Source organism: Uloborus diversus, chromosome 8 (assembly GCF_026930045.1).
Source record: "Uloborus diversus isolate 005 chromosome 8, Udiv.v.3.1, whole genome shotgun sequence".
NCBI classification, from domain to species: Eukaryota; Metazoa; Arthropoda; class Arachnida; order Araneae; family Uloboridae; genus Uloborus; species Uloborus diversus.
The window spans coordinates 124,403,808-124,428,810 of NC_072738.1; the positions used below are offsets into that span (position 1 = coordinate 124,403,808).

General features: G+C 32.4%; 1 protein-coding gene across 1 annotated transcript; it reads left to right on the forward strand.

Annotated features, from left to right (window-relative positions):
- The first annotated feature begins 1,485 nt into the window (after positions 1-1,485).
- LOC129227783 (actin, clone 403) lies at positions 1,486-17,750 on the forward strand. Its single transcript, XM_054862391.1, has 6 exons — positions 1,486-1,643; positions 2,253-2,379; positions 10,949-11,236; positions 14,201-14,399; positions 14,477-14,767; positions 17,335-17,750. Exons 2-6 carry the CDS (start codon positions 2,254-2,256, stop codon positions 17,559-17,561), a joined length of 1,131 nt encoding a protein of 376 aa, XP_054718366.1. The 5' UTR covers positions 1,486-1,643; position 2,253; the 3' UTR covers positions 17,562-17,750.
- The last annotated feature ends 7,253 nt before the right edge of the window (positions 17,751-25,003 follow it).

The following is a 25,003-nucleotide window of genomic DNA, read 5'->3' on the forward strand; positions in this document are numbered from 1 at the left end:
TAAAAAACTCAAACCTTCCATGTCCTTCCATTAATTTACAAACTTTCCCCCCAAAATGACACTTTTACTATGATCCCTTTCCGCCGGAAATTGACCCTCCAGAACCAGAAACTTGATCCGCCCCGGAGCTTACAAGATCAGTTTTGGAGCAGACAATCAAATAAAGTTCCCGAATTGTTTACTCCAAAATGGGGACATGTCCCCACATTTAAAATGAAAAAGGGGACAAAAGTTGAAGTAAAATACTCTTTTTTTTTTCTCCAAAAGTTGAGTTTAAAGTTATTACGACATTTTCTCTTTTAATGGTTTCTCTTTCCTTCGAGAGATGGCGTCACCAGTCATCCCCGCTTTTATCTCACCGGTCGACCGGAGAGTAACCGGTACTAACCGCAGCGTTCTTGAGAGCTGCCGGTTAACTGGTTGCTTCCGATGTCGTTTTATGAGCCTGGCAATGTCCTGTGGTGAAAAAAATATGAGCCTCACCGGTTGATCTACCGGTAGACCGCAACTCTAGCTGATTGATAGGTTAGTGGAACCAGATGACATTTTTGACCAATTATATGTATTTTTCACCTGCGTGTTATTCGTCGGCGTCATGTCGGCGCAAGTAACCGGTGATCAACCGAAAGCGTTCGATGAAGTAGTGATTCGTGAACAACCGGTTAGTAACCGCTGTCATCATTGCGTCACGTGATTAACCAACCGGTTGCTACCGGTCGTGCTTTTCGAACGTATGCATTATGAAGTTGGAGCGTGTTGGAGGGAAGATAAAATTTTCCTCATCATTCTACAAGCCAATGGTAAATGGTAAACTGCTTAGCGACAGACTACACGACTTTTGGATCCACTGATTTAATAAGCATCCTCCGTGCACGCAGTGGGTAGCCGTGGGCATCGAGTCTTCGTTCGCAAACTCATTCAGTACATGATAAACCAAAATTAGTAAGTTACAATGAAAAAAAGGGGAAGGAAAAGAAAAATATATAAATAATCTATTAATTTATTTCATCATTAAAATGAAATGCGATGTCGTGTGGAGAAATAATTTCAGTTTCGGTTTCGTGAAAATTTTTCTTGTGTAAATTCTGTGGTAGATGGTACTCCATTTGATTTATCGAGCTTAATGATGAGATGTAGAAATTAATTGCTCCATAAATAATTTGATTTTATCAAACTTATTAAAATACATTTTTTAGTATTTCGCGTATAATTGTATAACCTGGCAACGATATTATACTTCCCAATTCATAAAATTCCTATGAACCAATCACAGATAGCGAAATTCAAGTTTACCATATATGGAAGTGTACATCTGGGTTAAGTCCAAGTTTGTATAGGTATGTTATTTACTTTGAGAATGAACTCGGTAAATTTTAACATTTTTAATTGTTAATAAAGCATCAGTTTATTTTTAGCTTTTAAACAATTACTAAAAATATTAAAATATATACTCGCAAAATTTGCATATACTGAACTTTTTGCCGAAATTTCTCTGATATATATACCCATCACCCCTACGTCAGTTCTTGGGTCTTCGTTTTGCAATTACTGATACAGAGTTGTCCATTTGCGATCGGCTCTTTTTGTGGGGCGTATCTCCTTATAGAGTTCGTTGTTTCATTAATTCTTTAAAAATTTCTCAGGTAATTTTTTTCGCAAATTTTATTTTATGATATTTAAACTATAGGCTTGTTATCTGTTTACTTTTAAAAATATTGTCTTGTTGTTGGAAATGTTGTTTATGTTTATTGCTTTGTAATTCTGGGCATTTAAACTTAGCCGGCTAACTGTCTTACGCTTGAAACTATTTTCTTGCAATACTTTAAAGTGTTTTAGAAAGAAACTTTGCATTATAAAGCTTGAGTAACGAGTATATTTAGTCTTTATTTTCTTTCGTATATTTTATTTTTTAATTTAAGTTGGGCGTGTATCTAGTTGACGTGTCAAATGCTGCTATAATTTCGGAGTGATTGAATTTCAATTAAGTGTTTTGATGTATTAGTAGGTTTAGATTTTATTGCCAACTTTCTATATGTTTAAAATTAATGATCATTGATAGTTGTCATATTTCAATTAAAGCAGGAATTTTGAAAGTACTTGTCCTTTAATCGGAGTCATAAACTGATTCACGATTGTTTTAGCTTAAATTACTCAAAGTTCATTAGCTTCTCGACATTTAAAGTCTTCATGCCTGTTTGATTATTTTGAAAAAAATTTCATTTATAAGTTTTTATTCCTGCCCTTTTTTTCAGAATGTGCGACGACGAAGTAGCCGCCCTTGTCGTTGACAATGGATCTGGTATGTGCAAAGCTGGTTTTGCTGGGGATGACGCCCCTAGAGCAGTCTTTCCATCTATTGTTGGAAGGCCTCGCCATCAAGTAATATTCTGGAAATGCTTGAAATTGACATAATTTATCATTTAAAAATGTACTAGTGTCTTAATGATGTATGAAATGTTACTCCCCTTTTTTTAAGATTTTTATGAATATTACTTTTTTGATAAGCATGTGCCTGCTCCTGAGTTTCTATGGGGCATACTCCTTCAGATTTTACCTGCAAACAAACCACACCCTCTTATATGTAAAGGGGAACTATTGACCTTTTCTCTTCAATGACAGGCTACTAATAAGCAAAGTTGTAGCACCTATTACCTTATCCCTGGTTAAAAATATATTTTTCTTGCACAAGACTCGTCTTAACACCATTAGTTGATATTGAATCTTTTGTGGCAAGGGTTTAAAAAATTTGAATGCTATGGATTTTTTTTAGATTTAGCTTCTAGAATATACAAAATATTTAATTTATGCTAATACATGGAATAAAACTTATATGTAGATTCTGCTGGGTTCTCAATTTTTCATGCAGGACCTTTGAATACATTCTGATGTTCTTGAAGTAATATTTGTCTTTCTACTTAGGCAGGCAGGGGGGGGGGAGGACACCTGTTAGCTCACGCCCTAACTTGAAGGGTCCCAGAAATTTCGAAACAAGGGGTGAAATATATGCAAAGATGTAAGGGTAAACATTATAGAGGGAGCCCTTAAAAGTACTTTCTGGCAGGCTCCGAATTTTCTTTCACGTCCCTGCTTTTAAAGGCTTATGTATGACCAAACTCGGAAGTTTCCTTCTGGACGGGGTAAAACCAGTCGGACTACATCGTAGGTAAAACAATCTTGATAGTATTTGATCGAATTCTATAATAGTTGAATGTGCTCCTTGATCTAAAGTCTTGACTGCAACTTAATTTATTATATTAAAATTTTTTATATTCAGACAAGATACATTTTTTAAAACTAATTAGATTTGAACATGACTTGTTTGGTCAGCAAACTTAACCTTTCTTTTGAAAGAAATTGAGAAAATAGAATATTGTAAGGAATCTAACAGGACATTATTGTACGAATTAAAATTTAGACATGATTATCCAAAGTTTTATTAATAGAAGCATAGGTCAGATTTTTGAAAGAAAATTGAAATATTTTATCAAGACCTGGTTAAGATATTGAGTTCTTAGGCCAAGCATTTTTTAATGCCTCTGTAATCAAACCTTATAAATACTCACAGGAACCAGACAAACTGTAGTCATCTGAATCGATTAAAATCCAACTAAATTTGGTTGCTTTAAAAATTCAGATAGTTGGACTTGTGCCAGAACATTCTTAATACTTGATAAAAACTTTAAAAAAACAAATCTTGAAAAATAAAAAAGTAACCTTTTTTCATTGTTCAAAAAATCTTAAACCAGGTTTTTGGGTTCTTTTCGTCAAGTAAAAATTCTTAGCGTGGGTCGGCTACTATTTTATATTTTGCACAATGAGGTTTGTAAAACTAAAATAATCCTAATCTGATATTTAAGAATCTCTTAAATCGTGATTTAAATCTATAAACCCTAGCTGCATGTTCTCTATAACATTAAAAAAAGTCACTGCATAGGAGAAATAGGTACCTGGTTTTACTTAATTACATGTTGTCTCATTCTACACTTTCCAAGATTCTCTCTTTTTCAATACCATAATCTTTCTTTCGTTACTTTATGTTAAATTTTGAAAAGAGATAGTCGCCTATTATTAGCTATGTTAGACTTTAGTTCTGATTGATGCACTTTTTTTCATAAGGCCTGATTATTAAAAAGTCTGTACTTGCCTGCAACTTAAGCTGACATAGATAAAATATCTCGCAAATTACCTACTTTGCGAATAAGAGGTCCACTTGTTTATGATCTGTTAGTGCATTAGATTCAAATAGGAGGTCTAGTCTCTGCCCATACGTAAATAGCATACGTTAATCGTGACGTCATCGCACGAGCACATCGTAACGGACGCTAGCAACTTACGCACTCACCGTACGTACGGTAATTGCGGTAGTCTCTGCCCAAAAATACCGGAAGTTCGTTAATACTCACTGGGATAACGAACGTACGGTAAGCATTAAACCACGCCTTTCTTCCTGTCCCTGTAAGCCAATGGAAAATTATAATCGTTGACATGAGAACGCTCAGGAGACGAGGCTAGCCTCAGTTGTTTTGTTTTGATTCTCCTTCTGACGTCTGCTATCAATCACAGAAAGATGGAAAAAAATGTTCTTGTTGTTACTTACACCACTCGGGTACCCAAATCAGAAAAAAAGGGGCACAATAGAAGAACCTTTTGACCTAAGAATCATAATGATAATAAAAAAGAGCATTTTTGTTGGAGTTTTTACCATTTTTTTCGGAGATTCAGTAACAAGTTCCTAAAAATTAAAATATCAACTAGCAAAGAAAACAAAGCAATGAAAGGTTCTAATTAAATTCATTTTTAATATTTCTTAATTGATCTGTCAATATGACAATGAAATTACATAATATTCCTAATGTAGCGAAATATCATTCTTTTAAACATTATTTTGAATTGTTTTGTAAATTATCAAAATAGCTTTAACACTATAATATTTTTTAAGAATTTGGCTTAAAATACTTTTGTGCCAACTCTCAAATAAAAAACAGGCACTTCTGGCACCATGGACATATCCACCGGGGGGGGGGGGGGGCATTTGTCAATGGAGTTTGAAAGTGTATATATACATCTTTCTTCCAAGTCCATTAAAAAAGAAAAATTATTGGTGTTGAGTTAATGCTGCTATCATTTTAGAATTACATTGCTTCCAAAATCTTGGGGGGAGGGGGGGGGGGGCTAAAAGACCAGTCCCCAAATTGTCTAAATTATGGCCCGGCCCAGGAGGACACTGAACTTAAATCTTTGGGAGGAAAAAAAGTCTTCAAGATAATTTTGCCTAATAGAACTCCTAATTTTGCTGAATCGGCAAAAAAATTTGTCGAATAAGGAAAATTTTGGGATGTCACAACGACTTTGCATTGGGACTCTCCTGGACCTTCCCTCCCCTTCCATGTTGAGATGGTGACACCCTTGTCTGGCCCTGATCCAAGGATTGGGATAACCAGGCTCTGATCTATAAATTTTGGGCCCCCCAGGCAAAAAATTAGCAGAGCCCCTAACTGCCTACTGGAGTTCTACGTCACTGAAAGCCGGGGGCCCCTTTAGTATAGTGAGCCGCCCCGCGCTGCAGGTAAGTAGATCTGAAGCTGGGGCTAACTGAGCCCAGGCCCAAGGAGTTTAGAAACCCATCTCTCTTTAAATATCCAATGAATGAAATTTAATTTGTATTTATTAGGCTTTACATATGCAATTACGAAAAGAAAAATAATTGCTAAAATGTTTTTTCGTGAATTTCTTTCTATTTGTAGTTTGAAAATTAAAACATAATTCAGAACAATTTGCATAACAGATTATCTAATAGTCGATTATATTAATTTCTGTGACTGCCTGTCCCTAACCGCATCTCCTCTGAACTGGAAATGTCTGCCAAATCAATACTGGTACTGTTGAATACATCACACTCTAGGATTCCCCGTACCTACCATTTTTGTTCTAAACTGTTGGATGGGGACCTGAAGACAGCTGTTTTTTGATCCAGGTCAGAAGACAAGTAATCTCTGGTCTAGCACTATCAGAGGTATTAATTCTTTGAAGGACTTTGACTGCGACATATTTAACTTGCCCCAGTCACCATTAACAAACATGGAAGATCTTTGACCGGCTGGCATCGGACCTGGGACCCTTCGAGTAAGCAGGAGTCCTCCCCCAAGAGCAAAAGCACCCCCCTCCCAAAAAAAAATACCACTCAATTTTCTTCCCCCCTTAGAAATTCTATTGGCGCAGTCTGTACCATGACCCCTTTCAGGTGGGCACCCCGAGTTAAGAGTCTGACACCTTACTAATTCGGCCAACACACCCCACCTTTGGATACAGGTTGTTAATCTCTGTATTTATTGCACCCTGTCTCACCCCTCTAAACCTTGAGGGGCCAGATATCCAGTACTGATTATGTCTTGAGGATATCCAAGGATGTCATGATACCCTAAAAAGCATAAAATCTTTGAGGCAGATGGCAAACGGGTTGGCGTGCAAAGCGAGCAGGGGGGTGGGGCCCCTTGTCTAAACTATTTATTTCTGTGTCTATCTTCTCTGGATTGGCCGTGTCTATCTGTACCATTGGATACAGGGCAACTAGGGGAAGCCATTTCCACTCTTTAACACCCCTCTAAACATTTAGGGGCCTCCATTCCTGAGGATATCCAGGGATGTCTCGACACCCCTAAAATCATTAATAGTCACCTGCTGCAAATGGCTTTGAGCCCCCACAGGTGGCAACCAGGGGTTGGCGAGCCAAACGAGCAGGGGGCAGAGCCCTCTAAAATTCCATTACAATTATACTGCAGTTTGTACAGAATATGTTTTAATATTCCTTTTTATAATAAAATGGCAGCTTAAGTAAAGAAATTTGTTTGAAATCATCCGATTGAAGAAACGATGAACATTAATGTAAATTTGCATTTAATGGTTCCGCAACTGTGTAAAATTTTGTGATACGTATTATGGGAATGATGATATGTATAGTGAAGAAAAATGAATTCCAGTCCATCAATTGGGTGGTAAGGGGACCCTCTGGATTTCAGAAACAATCAAATTTGGCATTATTGTGTACGCATTTTATTGTTTTCTTAATATAAAATACATTGAGCACAAATCTTCAGCCCCCCCCTCCCATGGAAAATTGTGAAATGAGACCCTACTGTACCTTGAGGGGGTCCTACAGAAGTATACATGTGTACCTGAGCTTACAGCTATTATGTGCAAAGTCTATGATGGCTGCTGAGTGCTGAATTTGCTCCTTTGAGTGTTCAACAAGAAGAAGCAGAAATATTGGAATGCATCAAAGGACAAGTATTTCAGGAGTCTCATACAATGTGTTGAATAGTTTAGATGCAAAATTTGTCAAACTTTTTTTTCTGACCAAAAATGTTCAGATTAACCTCACAGCAATGGAACATTGCTTTCCATCAGCAATATTACCAGCTCATTTGCTCCTTCATCATTATGGGATTACCAACTAATTTACCTTATCATTCGGCAAACACATCATTTTTAATTCCCAGCATTCATTTATATTTTTTGATAGGAGTGAAGTAAAAGGTCTTGCAGGTTGGCCCTAGAAACATTGTTGTTTATTTTATTTGCAAAAATTAATATTATTCGACATGCAAATGGATCATATCAAATCTATAAATAAATAAATAAAATTCTCAACCTGATCATCTCAGATTTTCATGAAAGTTTTGGAAGCCCTACTCTCTGACATCTTAAATGTTACAATAAAATCCCTCCTAACAGTGTGAACCCTAACACTCTGATGCGGACAATGTTTTATTCTCCGATTGCAAGGAAAATAACATTATTAAACCTCTGTCCTGCGGACACCCCTCTTTTGCCGATAAAATTTTTTTTCCGGTTAGTGTCCGTATTAGAGGGGTTTTACTGTATATAATTAAAAAAAAACACTTTCATACTTGATTAGTAATTAATTTCTGAAAGTTGTTGAAAAGCACTTTTTAACTTGCTGGCAGTGCTTAAAATTTTATAATTCAAGCTTTAAGAGAGCTACAGAGCTGTATTATAGCTCACTTTGAAGAGAAAGACATGCACTTTAGTTAAATTTTTTAATTTAAATACTTTTCGGGAAAAAATTCCCCAAAATTTTTAAATAAAAAAAAAGAGAATAGTGTCATTTTGTAAAAAAAGAGCATGATTTTTACTGTATTTTAGTGAATAGGGCCAAAAATTTTCAGAGTGGGACTACGACAAAATTTTAATAAGTATGCTGTTTTAAAATTATTGGAATAGAAAAAAAAATATTTAACTTGCAAATCAGAGATGAAAGATCATGAAATTATCTTTAAAATGCACTATTGTACAGCTCTGTAGCTCAAAAAAAAAAAAACTTAAGTTATAACTAGTGATGTGCCGGATCGTTAAATAGTGATGTGCCGGATAGTTAAAAGTTCAGATCTGCGGATAAGGATCACTTGTGTCTAGATCTGTGAGAACTTCTTGTGGGTCATCACACGCTAGAAACTGAAAGCAGATAAATTTTAAATCGTGGAGCAACAAAGAAATTCTTATTACTCGCAAGCGTAAAGGTGCAACATTGTACTCAAAATTTACTTTTATGTAAACAAGCTTATAACTCCCCACTTGGGAATTCCTAACGAATATTAAACGCAGAAAATTTCATTCTTTCAACTAGTGCCAATATTTAAACACATATAAGATCTCACTATTAAAACTACGAAAAACACTAAGTTGGTTTTTAATTAATATTTTCATTAATTCATAGGTGTCCACCAAGGGAAGGTCAGACTATGGCATTGAAAATTTTAGGAGGGTTGTTTTCAGGGGTATTTTTCTCTGTTGCATTTGGGGAAGAAGTGGACACCCCTGGGTAATTAGTGTTACAAAGACACTTTCTAAGCTAAAAACACTTTCAATCAAGTCACCTTTTGAGCGTAAAAAAGAATGATCAAAATCGTTTCATCTGTTTGGGGGCTACGATTCCACAAACACACACAAATATACATATCAAACTTATTATCTCTTTCCTAATAGAGTCGGGGTTTAAAAATTAACTTTTTTAATTTCTGAAATGATACCTTATTTAACAAAATGAAAACACTTAACTTACATAGAATTTAAGAGTGTTTCATGCCTATCTATATTTAGAATTCAAATATGTGTTGAAATTTAAGAATATAAAAGGTTTGTTTAAGATCTGGAAAAAACAGATAAGGATACACATCTTTATCTTCCCTCGGACATCCGGCATAACACTAGTCAGGATTTTTTTAAGCCAATTTTTTGTAAAAATTATCCTACAATATTTGTTGCAACTGTTCTGAGCCCACTCTGAACATTTGGGATGCATTCATACATTACAAAATAACTATTATAATACATTACAAAAAAAAACCCTGAATTTTTGAGACACATGTCAAAATTTAAAATTGTGAAAAAATATTTTTATCTGAAATATTTGTGTTGTTACACATCAAAGTAAGGCATATGCAGTTTTCTTTAAAATGAGCTATTATGCAACTCTGAAGCTCCCATAGAACTTGAGTTAGGTTTTCAAAACACTGCCGGGAAAATAGTGTTTAACAAACTCAGACATTAGTTACTGATCAATTGTGTAAGATAGATTTTTTTTTAAAGTTTATATATATTTGAGGTGTCAGAGAGTAGTAGGATTTCGCAAAGTTTCTTGAAAATCTGAAACGATCAGCTTGAGAATTTTGTTTATTTTATTGCTTGGTTTAAAATGGAATGACCCACTTACCTGTCGGAAAATAATTAATCTGTACAAACAAAATCAACAGCAAATTTCGTAGGGCCATGGTGCAAGATCTTTTACTTCACTCTTATCAATAAATATAAATGAACGCTAAGCATTAAAAATGATGTTGTGTTTGTAGAACAGTGACGAAGAATGTACTCGCAAATTAGCTGGTAACCCTATATACAGGAGGGAAAGCAATGTTTCACTTCTGTGGCGTTAATCACTTAACTTTTGATCTATTTATAAAGTTTGACAAACCTTGCATCAAAAATATCCAACGCGTGTGATGATTCTTCAATACTTTTCTTTCGATAAGTTCCAATAGTTCAGCAAGTTTCATAAAACTCATTGCGCGGCGAATACAGCAGCCATCTTTGTTTTGACTCTTAAACGTACGTACGAAAGGTTTACGCCAGAAAAATCATGGCGTTAATTTACCGCACGTTCGCGTTTTGGCAGCTGCCTTTTGCGTCCGGTAAGAAAGGGCAGAGACTAGCGAGTTTTGTTGCGTACGTAAAAGTGACGTCACGAGTGGGCGTTGCATGCGTAAAATTTTTACGTATTGGGCAGAGACTAGGCCTCTAGATGTAATGCTTTGTTGGTAAAATTTGAAGTATATAAAGATTGATAGAAATTATAAAAAAGTTACATATGCAAGGGTTCATTGCTACTTAAAATATCTAAAGTTAAGAGTACTTCCACCCAAATATTGGACAAAGCATTAAGAACTATTTCTTTCGCTTGGTCTTGACTTATTTCTCCATTGTCAAGTAAGCTTGCAGTAGAATATTAGTGACTTAAGACCAAGTTTAAAGGCTTCCAAATGGTTAAAATTATTTTTGAAATTGGCTAAAATTGTAAGATTTAAATAGATAAATTGAAAGAATTAAATAGGTGAGGTAATTTTAAAATAAGCTATTGAGAGCCTTTAAAAATTTTAGCCTAAGGCAGAGAGAAAGAAAATCATGCTTATTTCTATGTAAAATCATTTATTTTTTCAAAGTTAAAAAAAGGAAGTTGACTTTCTGTGTCATTTTTAAATGAAGTTCTTGCTGTAAAATACTATATGGTTGATTTAGATTCTACATAAATACAGACATTTGACTATAAAATTAAACTAATTTTACCTAATATTTTTTATACATAATTAAATCATGTTATTAAAATACTTAAAATATATTTTTCATTTATATGCTAATATATGCTATTTTTATATAGGGTGTGATGGTTGGCATGGGCCAAAAAGACAGCTATGTAGGTGATGAAGCACAATCTAAAAGAGGTATCCTTACTCTTAAATATCCTATTGAGCATGGTATTGTAACTAACTGGGATGACATGGAAAAAATTTGGCATCATACATTCTACAATGAACTTAGAGTGGCCCCTGAAGAACATCCTGTACTTCTTACTGAAGCTCCTCTGAACCCTAAAGCTAATAGAGAAAAGATGACACAAATTATGTTTGAAACATTCAATACTCCAGCTATGTATGTTGCAATTCAAGTAAGTTTGTTATGCGATCTTTGTTATGAAGTTTTAAGGGATCATGAATTAGATTAATTATTCTTTTATAAACTTAAAGTTCTTAGATAACTTTTTATTAGATTTCGTCTTAAATTTAGTTGAGCGCCTTGGTTATATTTCCTAAATAAAACTAAATTCTATTTCAAATGAGAAATCTAAAATTTTTATGTTAAATAAAAATAAAGTTTTATTTATATATATATTACAAGCTAGATGAGACTAGTCTTAAAGCATCCTGCTTGGAGTATTTTGTTATAAATAATCTAATAATATTATATTCACTGTCAGTCTTGTGTAGTAGTCTGAGCATTCTGATTAAGATGGGGAGGATCTGGGTTTGAATCCAGGCTTGGACATAGATATACCTTCCCTCTTCTCCTTGTCTTGTCTTCGTGTGAATATGCTGTGAATTCGTTGTCTACCCTATGAACGGGTCCTTATGCCATGTGTGTACCATGGAAATCGGACTTCACACTAAATTACGGTGTAGTTGGAACAGGGAAGCCTACGCACTTCAAATTGCCAGCTTAGCTAGCACGTGACATTATTTTCAAAATTTGAAAACTAAATGTTTTAATGGCTCATGATATTCGAAAGAAAAGTTATAAAGCTGGTTGAAGGATCTAAGTATTTTTTAAATTAGAAATCATGACTAAGTTTTTATAAATATGTAAAATGATCTAAAATATTTGGATTTAATTAAAATTAAATAGCTGAATGATTAATGGAAAGGATGTAGTATCAGGTTTCTAGAAGTTTAGGTTGTTAAATGCATTGAAAAAATCATAGCTTTTTCTCTTAAAAGCTTGATTGTTTATCTAATTAGCCTAAACAACGTTCAAAGAATTAGTTTTTTGTTGAAACTACTCTTCCATCTTGTTTTAAATGTAAGAGGAAATAAAACTAACAGATTTGCTGTGTTGCTAACCTTGGAATTGCCAAGGGATCTCTATGACATAAGATTTAGAAAGGTACATAACAAATCAAAGTTCTGTTAATCTCAAAGGGGGCTCCAAATTTATTACGGCATGTCACCAAAGTTAAATAGATTACTAAAATGATAGGACAGAATGGATTAGATATTAAGATTCAATTATAAACTAAATATTTATCATACTTATATGTTTAAAAATTAAATCTTAGTTTATTAGTATTTCAATTTTACTTTTCTAAACTACGAAGTTTACTTTACCTCAGTTTTTTACTTTTCTCAATTATAACTCTCAGGACTAGAAATTGAAATTTTATACCTATCCTTAATATTCTAGGTTACTTAAAATTTGAATTAAAAGCTGTATAATTAACTTCAAAATTTATTGAAGCTCTAACCTTTTTAGATTATACTAAAGCATGAATAATTAACTAGTTATAAAAATTTGAGGGATATGGCATTACAAGGACTTCCTAGCAATGAAACTCGTTAGTTTTAAATTAGACATTAGAAAATAGCAGCAATACTTATTCATAATTTTTATTTAAATTCTTGTCTATTATTAATGGACTAGATTTTATATTAAATCTTAAGAGAATTTTTTAAAAATATGCTTTTTCTAAAATTATGATAGCATAATCTAATAAATTCTAGATCCAATTCTTATTGGACATCTCTGAACTCGGTAAATTACAAAACATATATCATTTTTTATTTGTTTCAATCTTAATTGGATGCTATGTCGATAAGCTGTACTAAATATACTTAAGTGTACATTAATATTAAAGCTTAGTGTTTCTTCCTCTAGATCGTTAATTTTTATTTGAAATTTACAAAGCTGGACACATTATGAACAAGTCTTTGTAGATGTTTTACAATAGTTTCTTCAAGAATTTAAAATCCAAATAGTTTTTTAAATTTAATTTTTGTTATAGAATTAGTTTTCTATTCATTAAACTAAGGTTACGATGTGAAAGAATAATTATGGATCAAGACAAATCATTATCTAATGTTCTGTTGATTTTAGGCATCTAATGTACTTCCATAGCAACCTGCTTAATTTTAGATAGTTGTATAACTTTACCATGATCTTTATGGAATTTGCAAGCGAGAGAAAATAAACATGCTCATCTCCGTAAGCTAATGGGCAAATTATTATATTCTGTTTTAATATTTAAACTATATTTTCAGCTAATGTGTAAAAAACAATTTGTTAGTTATAAAACTATTTAAACTAAGAATATACATATAATTTAAACTTTATAACAAAAGATCTTTAACAATAAGGTAGTTTCCTTCAGTCAAAAGTACTTTTAATCACAGAAATTGATAGAATAAACAAAAAATAAGACCTAGAAAATACTTTAATTTTCCGAACAGTTATTTTTTAATTTTTTTAAATGTCGAATTTTTCAAACAAGGCATGGTCTTTATGATGTCATAAATGATGCAACTTGACGCATCCTTCAACAGTTTCCACATTATAATCAAGAAGCAAATTAAATATTGCACTAGCTATCAACCATATCATTATTAATACATAGAGTAAAAATGTGAATTAAATATTGTACTCTTCTGAAAAGCAACAGTGAATGGGATGTCATCGGCAGAAGCGTTAAACGATGAATGAGCACAAATTTAAGTAATTTTTTTAAATATTAAACTTAGGATTTGACCATTTTAATAATTTGACTATGTTTTTAAGCAAGCTCTTTCAGTAAAAAATACTTCTAAAATTTAAGCAACTATCCCATCGGTTATGCTTACATACTCCAGATTCTCTTAAATCTTAATTTAACATAAGCCTTTTAATAAAACTGATCTAAGCTTCCATTTATGAAATAGGTTCTAAAATAGTTTAGATGAAACAGATTTCAGTTATTCATTCTAACTAAAAAATACAATCTTTGATAGCAAATTTTAAATCATAACATTCGTGTTATATCATTATAAATTAAATTTTTTATATGTTAAAACTAATTGTTCAGATATTAATGAATCGTTTGTTTCAGGCTGTATTATCATTATATGCATCTGGTAGGACTACAGGTATTGTCTTGGATTCTGGTGATGGTGTATCACATACTGTACCAATTTATGAAGGTTATGCTTTGCCTCATGCAATTTTACGTTTGGATTTGGCTGGACGAGACCTTACAGATTACTTAATGAAAATCCTTACTGAACGTGGTTATTCTTTCACAACTACTGGTAAATATGATTAAACCTTAATTTTATTTCTTCTATACCAAACCATACCATATGCTAATTTATAAAATAATTTACAGCTGAGCGGGAAATTGTGCGAGATATTAAAGAGAAATTATGCTATGTTGCCTTGGATTTTGAACAAGAAATGGCAACAGCTGCATCTTCGTCTTCACTAGAGAAATCTTATGAATTGCCCGATGGCCAAGTGATCACAATTGGTAATGAAAGATTCCGTTGTCCCGAAGCTCTATTCCAACCTTCATTCTTGGGAATGGAATCCTGTGGTATTCATGAGACAACTTACAATTCTATCATGAAATGTGATGTTGACATTCGTAAGGACCTTTATGCAAACACTGTTCTCTCTGGTAAGATCCTCTTCTAAAACTTTATGAACTATTTTGATCTTGAAATAATGTGAACAAGATACTTGAATATTGTAATATCATAAAATTTTGTCTTGTATCATTTTTCCTTAACTATCATCTAAATTCTAGATTATCTGGTTCTTATTTTTATTAGATTTATTTGAAGTTGAATAATTATTTTAAATTCTAATAAAATATAATTTGCTTTAAATAAAATACATTAGGTCATTATGGTTAGTTTGCCTTTTTAAAGTTTTAACCTAATTGAAATTAAATTTTCAAGTGCTTAAAAAATATTAATGTATGGTTATTCCTTAAGTTTTTCAAGAACTAGCTGCTTATAACATGTATTTGATTTTAAAAATTGGCAAATGACTATGTAATGAGCTTAGTTTATCAACATATTTTTAAGAGTTAAGAAATGTGCATGTTTTGGGAAAATTCAATTAACTTTTCAAAACTTCGTTGTTCAGCTAGATCAAACCCTGCTAGTTTAACACTGGTGTGAAGAGTTTAGAGATGTTAATAGTGTAATTTAAACGAGATGCATGGAAACTTTTTTTCCCACACTTTACGACTGAATTCGGTCTCGAAAGTAAGATGGATTTAAATTTAGAGTTTTATGAATTTAAAGATGAAAAACTGGATCTAGTGATCAATCAGTAAAACAATTGTATCTTATGGGGAGATAACATTTCCGGGCTTTGGTGAGACAGTCTCGCCAAACTCAAACCACTGATGGCTGCAGCAAAGCAAGCCGAAATGTCGGGAATTTCTACTCCAATTAGACCACGGCCAATAAGTCCAGAAATGTTATCTCCCCATATTGACGCCAGCCATGAAAGCCTTAAACAGTATTCAATTGTATCTTGTTGTACTAAAATTGTCGCGAGTACTTTTAACTTATTGAAACTTGTTATTCAGTAACCATAATTTTGGTACTCTTGCCAAGTAACTCTGGACATCAAGAACTTAGACTTTTGGTTAGCTATCAAATTTCAAATGGTGGCAGACTGACTTTAAGGTTAACTCTACTAAAGTAGTTTATATTGCTGTTTCAAGTATTTAAATATGATCAAAATATTTAAAGGGAACAAACCTTAAGATCCAGGGTTCTAATTCTGTTTTCTCTTGAAACCAGATATATTAGTTGCTTGTTTACTCTACCTTCTATTCAATGCAAAGGAATGACAGCCACTGTAAGATGTCCTTCCGGAAATTTCACTTAATTTTTTTTTCTCGAATTTTCACAATTTCTAATTTTGTTAACTGAAAAATATGAATTATTTCATCTTAAAAGGTAGCTAGTGTTACACCTCCTAGTAATTGGCACTTCCAACAAAAGTGCCTTAAAGTAAGATTCATATTCAATCATTTACAAGTAACTAAAATTAAAAAAACCTGGACTAGGTCACAAATGTAGAATAGAGGGAAAATTTAAAATCCTTTTAAAAGCCTTATAGAATCAAAAATACCTTATTTGTTAACAAATATAAATTGGCAACAGAAACTTTAAATAATTGCTTTTAATTTCCTTGTGAGCCATAGCGTAAAGGAATTAGAGGCCCCTCTATACTAAAAAATTCAAGCTGGAAGTTGAACCGCTGTATCCCAAGATCCTTAGCTTCTTGCTAACTATCTTGAGATACATTTTGATTCAAAACATTGTATCGCTGAATCTCAATTGGTAGTTAATTTAAACAGATATTGTTTCAAGTTTATGATGCATTTTTGAAATTGCATTAAAACATAAACCAATCCGCCAGCTACTTTTTAGGTTATCATAACCCCACCCCTAATTGCACCACTGTGTTCCATAATTCTGGCTTCAATTTAATCTCCTTTTTACTGTAGACGGCCTCTATGTAAATTTCTTCACTTTGTTGCTTTTTCCACAGAAAAGAATAGTTTGTAAAATTAGAACTGCATACCAACAGATAAAACGGTAATATTCTTGATATTTTTTGCACATAACTCTGAATTTTTATTTCTCTAATACTTAACATAAAATGTGTGATGTAACATTAATTTATGCAGAATTACCCGCTTTAGATTAACAGTAATTAAGTTTATGATAAAATTTGTATGTAAAGAAAGTAAAATGATTTTCTAGTGTTATCCTTAACACGTGCCAATCACTGGATCACAAGATGTCATACACTAGGATATTGGGTGCAATTATTAATGGTTTTGGTAACTTTTTATATTTTTATAAAAATATCTATTTAAATATTTTTGCTTTTGGTGAACTAAATAGATGCAAATATGCATTCTTTAATACAAAAATTTTAGAAAGTGAATATTGTTTTGAGTAATGAAAATAGAGGTCAGTTTAAGAACAAACTCTTAAAAGTGCCAATTACCAGGGTCATTACCCCACTACTGCCACTTTACTTGGTAAAACTTCTTACATATATTAGATTTTACTATTTTCACAATTTAAAATGTGTTCTTAAATTTAAAATTTTTTAATCTAAAAGCAATTAGTATCAGAAGAGTCTTAATTGTATCAACTTAGCAAAATTTGCTGTCAACTATCTAACCCCGAGACTTCTGCACTTAAACAGGTGGTACCACAATGTATCCTGGAATTGCCGATCGTATGCAAAAGGAAATCACTGCTTTAGCTCCAAGCACCATGAAGATAAAGATCATTGCTCCACCAGAAAGGAAGTATTCCGTATGGATCGGAGGATCCATCCTAGCTTCTTTGTCTACCTTCCAGCAGATGTGGATTTCCAAACAAGAGTATGATGAATCCGGACCTTCCATTGTTCACCGTAAATGCTTCTAAACTATAGGAGCTAGTGCTGGATCACGAAAGATTCCTTAATGTTCTTTCCTGTCTTACTCAATCATGTCCTATGTAAAATAAACTTTAATAAGCAGATTTGATTTTTAAGTGGTTTATACCTGTGTAAGATATCTTCACCTTCCATGGTATTTATTGTATTTTGGTAATAAATTGATTCATCACTCTTAAGTGGTTGTAATTATTTGATTGGATTGTCAGCTTTAAAAGTTTTTCCTACAGCCAGTTTTACTTCCGTTAAATTCGACTTTTTCCGTAAAGATATTGGAACACTAAAAGAACAGGATCTTTCCTTTTGAAAAGCTTAATGTGTTTTGTTTTAGTAATTTCTCTACTTTTCTAAAAGTAAACCTGTTATTACTGTATTAGATCACTATTATTTAAATAATTCTGTAAAGTGTACTTGTAAATGAAAGGTTCAAGTGAATTTTAAACATAGTCCACATAAAAACAAGCATAACTTCTGACATTTCAATGTGCAGTTAGTATTTTATGTTTAGGTCATTTCATGGCATAGGATGTCCCACTTTTTCATAATGTAGAGTTTTTTCTGAAAAGTGAAAAAGGATACTTGAATTTGTATAGACTACATATTTAGTCTTATTTTGACTTGGTTGGTGCGGGTCTTAATTGGTTAAGTTTTAAGGCTATTTTACATTGTCGTGAGTTGTAAGATTTTCCTATTTGAGTTTTTGTAGGACATTTGGGATTCTTGCTTTCAAATGGAAATTTCATTTACAAATTATTTAGATTTCTTCAAACTAAAGTTAGCGTTTTAAGAACTTGATTCGAAGATCTTATTCTTTAAAATCGTAGCGCTATAATCGCGGTTGGTAAAAACTCTCTAAAATTTTTTTGCTTTTAACTGGGTTTTTTTTTGTTTACACTATTTGTAAGAAAAATCAGTTTTTGGAAAGTAGCGATGATTTTAACATATTAATATTGTTAATGAAACGTTTAATATTCACATTTGTACCTAATTCCTTGATCAATTATTTGAAGAGTATAAACTATTTCATTTCTTATAAGTAGACTTTTCTAAAGGGGGAAATATTGTTTAAAAATCTTAACCCTTCACTGCACGATTTTTTATATTTTCGTGAAAAAAAATACCTTTTGACCGCGGTGAATTCAGGAAAAATAAGGAAAAAAATAATTTTGAAAATTTTTAGCTGAATTGGTGTTTTAATTGTTTGTTTCACATATGGCACAAAGCGCACATTGTATGCTTACACTAATAATTGTAAATATCTATAGTGTGTTTTGTTCCATAAGTGGAACAATCATGTCTGGCATAAAGTCCAGAATTCATATTTACTAAAATTTAAAACAAAGTAAAAATGAGTTAGGATAATAAAAAGCACTGAATAAATATGTAAACAACACACAATTTACTTCATAAACGTTAAAAAAAAGCATCAAAACGAATAAAAGTGAGTTAATTTTGGTGGAACTCGACGAAACAGTTTCTTTGCTGATTGATACGTAAATAAATTCCACACTTAGAACATTTTATGAATGTTTTCCGATCACAGGTTGGAAGTTTGCACCTTTGCCTAATACTTTTTTGACCTCATTTTGTTTTTGTACCTAAGTGACTGTCCAGTAAGTTCACGCCACCCATATGCTTGTTCTACTGTTTTACAACAAATGGACATTTGACGTCAACTCTCTGTTTTAAGTTTTTATCATATCTAGAAAGAGTTCCAATAGGTAACTCCCCAGCAAATGTCGACTTGAAATTTACTGGTCTGTTGTTGTTCCACGTAACACAAGAAATTTCTAAATTGGAAATTTGAGCTACATGCTCCACACTAAATCCCCTTCCATTTTGCTCGATGTCTGGTTCTGGAGGAAGCTTACAATTAAGTATTCGGTTACGTCTTACAGTATTCCATTCTGAGATAAATAATCAAGCAGCGCCAAAGAAGTGTAATAGTTATCCAAATATAACTTATGGTTCAGGTTTTTAGGAATATTTCGACTTAGACGTACAACAACGTTTGATGCGGACAGTAAATCTGGCTCAGTAGGCATACGTTTGCTTGGATCATTTTCTTGACCACTGTATAACTCAAAATCATAAGCAAAGCCGCTGCTTCCACATAAAACAAAAAACTTATAGCCCTTGAGTCAATGGTTTCTTCTTACGACGATGAAACATCTTCGTTTTTTAATGGCTTATAAGTCGGATCATCCCAGCCATCACCAAGAAGACCGTATGCTTCATCATCTGTATCAGAGCCAAATAAAATAGCTTGTATCTCTTCTGCAGACAATATCTTTCGGCGAGCCATTTCAAAGAATGGATTTACTCCCTTCTGTTCTTTGTTCCAGATGAGGCACACTTAAAGAGAACACCATTTTTAAAAGTTGTACACAAATACTTTAGTTTTAAAGTACTATAAATGAACGTAGAAGATTCATAAACCTACCTGAATTTTTATCAAGCACTTTTTCCAATTTTTTATGGGGGAAAGCCAAGGAAAAATACACACGTCTTACTACAATGCAGCCACGCTAACTTTCAAAAATTTGAAATTCAATAGCAGAACTAATGCAGCCATCTGGTGTACCAAAAAGAAACTAAACTGTTAAAACATTGTTCCAAATGTGGCACAATGCTCAGTTTGACTGTATGTAAACCAAAAAGAAATCTATTTTGGTTTCTATGGGGGTTTTATTGGTATGTGTCAGATCTGGTACACAGTGCAGTAAAGGGTTAAACTACTAAAAAATGCTTTATGTAAATAGACCTTGTCGTAAATGATTAATTATGAAGAACACTAAAACAACCTCTAAGCTTATTAAAGCATGGCTTGAAGAAAGTATTTTTTCATTTTAGACCTTTTCTCGTGGTTGAATACGTTTAGGAATAAAATTTCTTAAAAAATTAAAAGCCTCTAATGAAAAGACAAGCTTTGAATTCCAGTCCTGACTTATTCTTTATTTTTAATAGTACTAATGAAAATATTGTTTTAACCCATTTCAATAAAGACTTAGTCAACAAAATTACAGACCCCGAAGAGTTCCTATTTTTTAGAGTACTGTCCTTATTTTCCTACTTTTTCCTTTTTTTTCCTACTTTTTCTTTCTTTAGTATAGCACTTCTAATTGTGCATTGATTATTATTTTTACCATGCCGCCCCCATAATTTTCTGCATGTTTCAAATTTGAAAAACAAAAGAAACAAGCGGTTCCTGAACTGACATTGACTGACTACAGTTATTTCTTTAAGGAGCACCGCGGCGTCTGCGTGTTTAAAAGTTAAATTTTCGTAAGTGACTTTTTTACCATTGCTCCGTTTATGATCGACTTTTCTTTTTATCGCTCCGACTTCAGTCCTACTGTTCTAACGAAACAATAAAGAAGTGGATACCGACACATTCTAATGCAATTATATATTACTTACCCATTAATTAGAAGCTTTAATTAAAGTAAACGGCCGAGTGTAAAAGAAGTGCGGGAAAAGCCGAATTTCCTATTCACCAACTTTTCGTATAGATGATTACAAGGGACATGGAGCTCTATTCAAACAGAAAGGCAATAAAAAACCTTAAAAGGAACGTAAGGAAGCAAAAATTGAAAAACCTGTACACAGTACATATTTTCTTGATGTTAGTACAAAATAAAAGCGACATATAACGGAAATTCGCAAAAACGCAACACTTCAAAAATAATCGCAGAAACTAACTTTTTTCATACATAAATATGATTATTGTTCATTCTAAATAGGAAACATGATTATAAAATTTATAAAATTTCAGTTTCTTTCTTTGCAAAGAGTGTATTTGCAAAAAAAAAAAAAAAAAACTCGGCAAAACCTAGATGGGCAAAACGTTCCCGATTTTTGGAGAAAAATCGGAAATCAATTTAAATGCAAGATACCGTTTTTATTTCTTCACATTTTTAAAAGTTGGGGGGGGGATAGAGCCACAAGCAAATATGTACTGTATTTTTCTTTTTAATAGATATTTTTTAATCTGATATATCATCAATATCCGAGGAGTTGCTCCCCCCTCCCCCCATCACTCTCAATTTCGTGAACAATTTCGGATGAATATTTTTGTTGTATGGTGAGGAATGAATTGTTTACCATGCATGATTATCCCTTTTTTTTCCGTGACAAAAATTTTGGAAGAAAGAGGTAAAAAATCATCAAACCAATAAAACAATATTCGTTTTTATTGCTTGATTAAAATTAAAACTGGCCCGTCATTTTGATTTTTCCACCAGGGATGGCTAGCGAAGTATGTGTTCTGAATGGAAATTTTGTCTAAAAACAATAAAAACCACACAAACTTATAGTTAAGCATTAATTTTCTAAAGCCAGGGAAGGGAGAAATTTTTCTCACTGACCCCCCTAAATGACGTTCCTGAAAGAAAACTTTTCTTGTATGCTAAAAATATATAACATAATATAAACCCTTTAGTTTACTTATTTCGTTATTTATTTAGTTTAATTATTTTATTATGAATTTTATGTCCTATATTTAAGAACAAAATTATTTTAGTTCTGCACTTATAGTCTATTTCCTTTTTTTTCAAACTCAAACATCTGCCCCTGCTTATGCAAAAACGCATGTCAGTTGCTGATTATTTTCAAATAAAACTAATTTAATATTTGCTTTGCTTTTTGTATCATAGTTTATGACAACAGGAACTGAAAGTGTTTGTATTTTCAAATGATAAATGGATGCTCTCGAAGGAATGTTTTCGTTTTTGACAAAACAAATCTTTAACAAAAATGGTTTTATTGCACCAAAATATGAGTTTTATTATTATCTATATTATTTTTATTTATTATTATTATTATTGCGATTGCTATATTGCATTTGATTCTTTTCTTCTTGAAATTTTTATTACTGTATTGTTGAAAGGTGTTTCTTTGTTTGGATTTTATTTTCATATTTTTGTATTTAGTACCTTTGTTTCCACTAGTTTATTTTTCATATTGAAAATTATCAGTTTGTTTCTTTCGTTTTGTTATTTGACTCGGTCTTTCATTAAATCCCTTTAATAATTCAAAAGTACTGTTTGTTTATTTTTGGGACAGTTTTAAATCAAAAATACTGTTTGTTTATTTTACATTAGAAATAAAGTTTACACTAAATCTATTTATTCTTATCTTTTCCTATTTTTTCCTACTTTTTTAAGTGATTTTTTTTCTAATTTTCCTACTTTTTTAATTTTTAATTCCTTATTTCCTACTTTCCCCCCCCCAAAAAACCACTTCGGGGTCTGAAATTAATGTCAATTGATTCTTCCTCCATTCACGCAGACTTTAATCGTAGCAAGGGCGCCCTATTGGGGGGGGGGGGGTGCAAGTGGGGGCTCAAGCCACCCCTTTAGAAATTAGAACTTTCTTGCTTCTAGTACTTTTCTCTTTGCAAAAATGTAAAATCATTTCTCTCCGGCCGTAACTGAATAAGTTGTTAAAAACGTCAAATTTTAATAACTAATCTGCACTAAAATCAGTTTCCAATGGGAAAATATCTGAGCTCCCCCTCTTACAATTTTGCATGTGTGCGCCCCTTGTATCATCGTATTTTATGTAGGAATCATAATAGTTCTTCGAGAGGTGAAAATTTGGCAAAAATTTTATTGTAAGAGCAGAGAGTTATGCCGATATCTTCTGCCGTCAAAATTTTTTACATCTTTCTTTTCTTCCTCTGACTGCATCTATCATGGACGCCAAAAAATGAGATGGTAATAGAATTAATTCAGTTTCTAGCCAATATTTCTTATTACAATTAAAAGCTCTCTGAACACACTATGGTTTCGGTTTTACTGAAAAATTGGTAGACTTTCTTTTTAGGCTGTTATTGCAAATTAGGCATTGCCATACATTACAAATAAAAACAAGCATCCATTTTGCAACACATAATATTGCTGATTATTATTCTAAAAGAAACTGTCAGTATTTTTTAAAAACTTTATAGTATTAAATCAGCATTTAATTTTAATCCCCAAAGTCAGCATTTTTGACCTTTCAAACAGTTTTACCCCCTGAAACTTTATCTTTAAGTATATAAATGCAATAGTAATTTTTGAAAGTAGTTAAATTGCTTTGCATACTTAGCAGAAGTAAAGCCCAAGTATCATAGAAAAATTACTGTATTTTTTATGTACTATAGTCCTATTGCTCATGTCCACAATACAGAGTTGGTAAAAAAAACTCAGTTTTTTGGGGGTTAAACCAGTTTTTTTTTTTTGGTTTAAACAGGGTTTATTTGGTTTAAACTATTTGTAAGAAAAACAATTTTAGGAAAATCATGAAAATTTTATGAATTAGTTAAGGAATGTTCAGTATTTATATTTGAACCTAATTTCTTCGTAATTAATTAAAAAATTAAGAGTAAAATCCTGTAATTTCATTCTCTCATTCCTCAAGATTAAAGAGTAAGATTTCTATAGGAGAATATTGTTGGAAAATCTTTTTAAAAATACAATACATATTAGGTATAAATAATCAAAGAAATAATTTACTGTGATAGTTCAGACGTTATTAATTACAAACAACCAAGAATAAATTCTTGTAAATTAATTTCCTCATAATCATCTATCTACGATAAATAAAAAAAAGAGAGAAAAATTAATTGGAATTTTTACATTTTGAATTCAAATTATGTTTTTCGCAATCACGAGTGTGTGTATGTAGGTGTGTGGGGGGTATGTGTGTTTGTGTGTAGGGAGGTATGTGTATGTGTGTGTTGGCATGTGTGTCTGTGTGCTGGCATAGGTGTGTGGGTAGTTGTGTGCATGAATGTGGGGGCGGGGTTTGTGTATGTGTCTGTGTGCAGGCATGAATGGGTGGGTAGTTGTGTGTAGGTGTCTGTATGTATGCGTGTGTGTATGTGTGTGTAGGTGTATGTGTTTGTGTGTGTGTGTGTGTTGTTGTGTATGTATGCGCGTGTGTGTAGGACATGGATGCAACCTGGAGACTGCTTTCGTTATAGGAGCAGCATCGTGAGGAGCCGGTCGACGGTGATAATGCGGAGGGTGGCGGTGGGAAAATAAAATGATAGCACGCCAAAAACAGACAAATGAAAGCAATAAGCAATCGTGATTGCTCAAAAAAATAAAATAAAATAAAATCATGCATTCTTAAACATGCAGACAGACTTGTGATTCATTTGCAGTATCTATAAATGAATTACTTGTCTGATGTACGTTACAGAAGTTTAAAAAATAAAAGATCAACGCATATTGTGTTTAAAGATTTAAAAAAAAAAAGTGAAAAATCATGTAATTTGTTCACCTAATGTATTAGTGACAGCAATTATATAAACAGGACAATTAGGTTTTAAGAAAATCATTATGTTTTCCATTGTAGACATTATTTCTCCTGGTTTAATGCATTTAGGAATACAATTTTTTTTAATCAAAGAAAAAAAAATCATCTTAAATTAAAAGCCTTATTC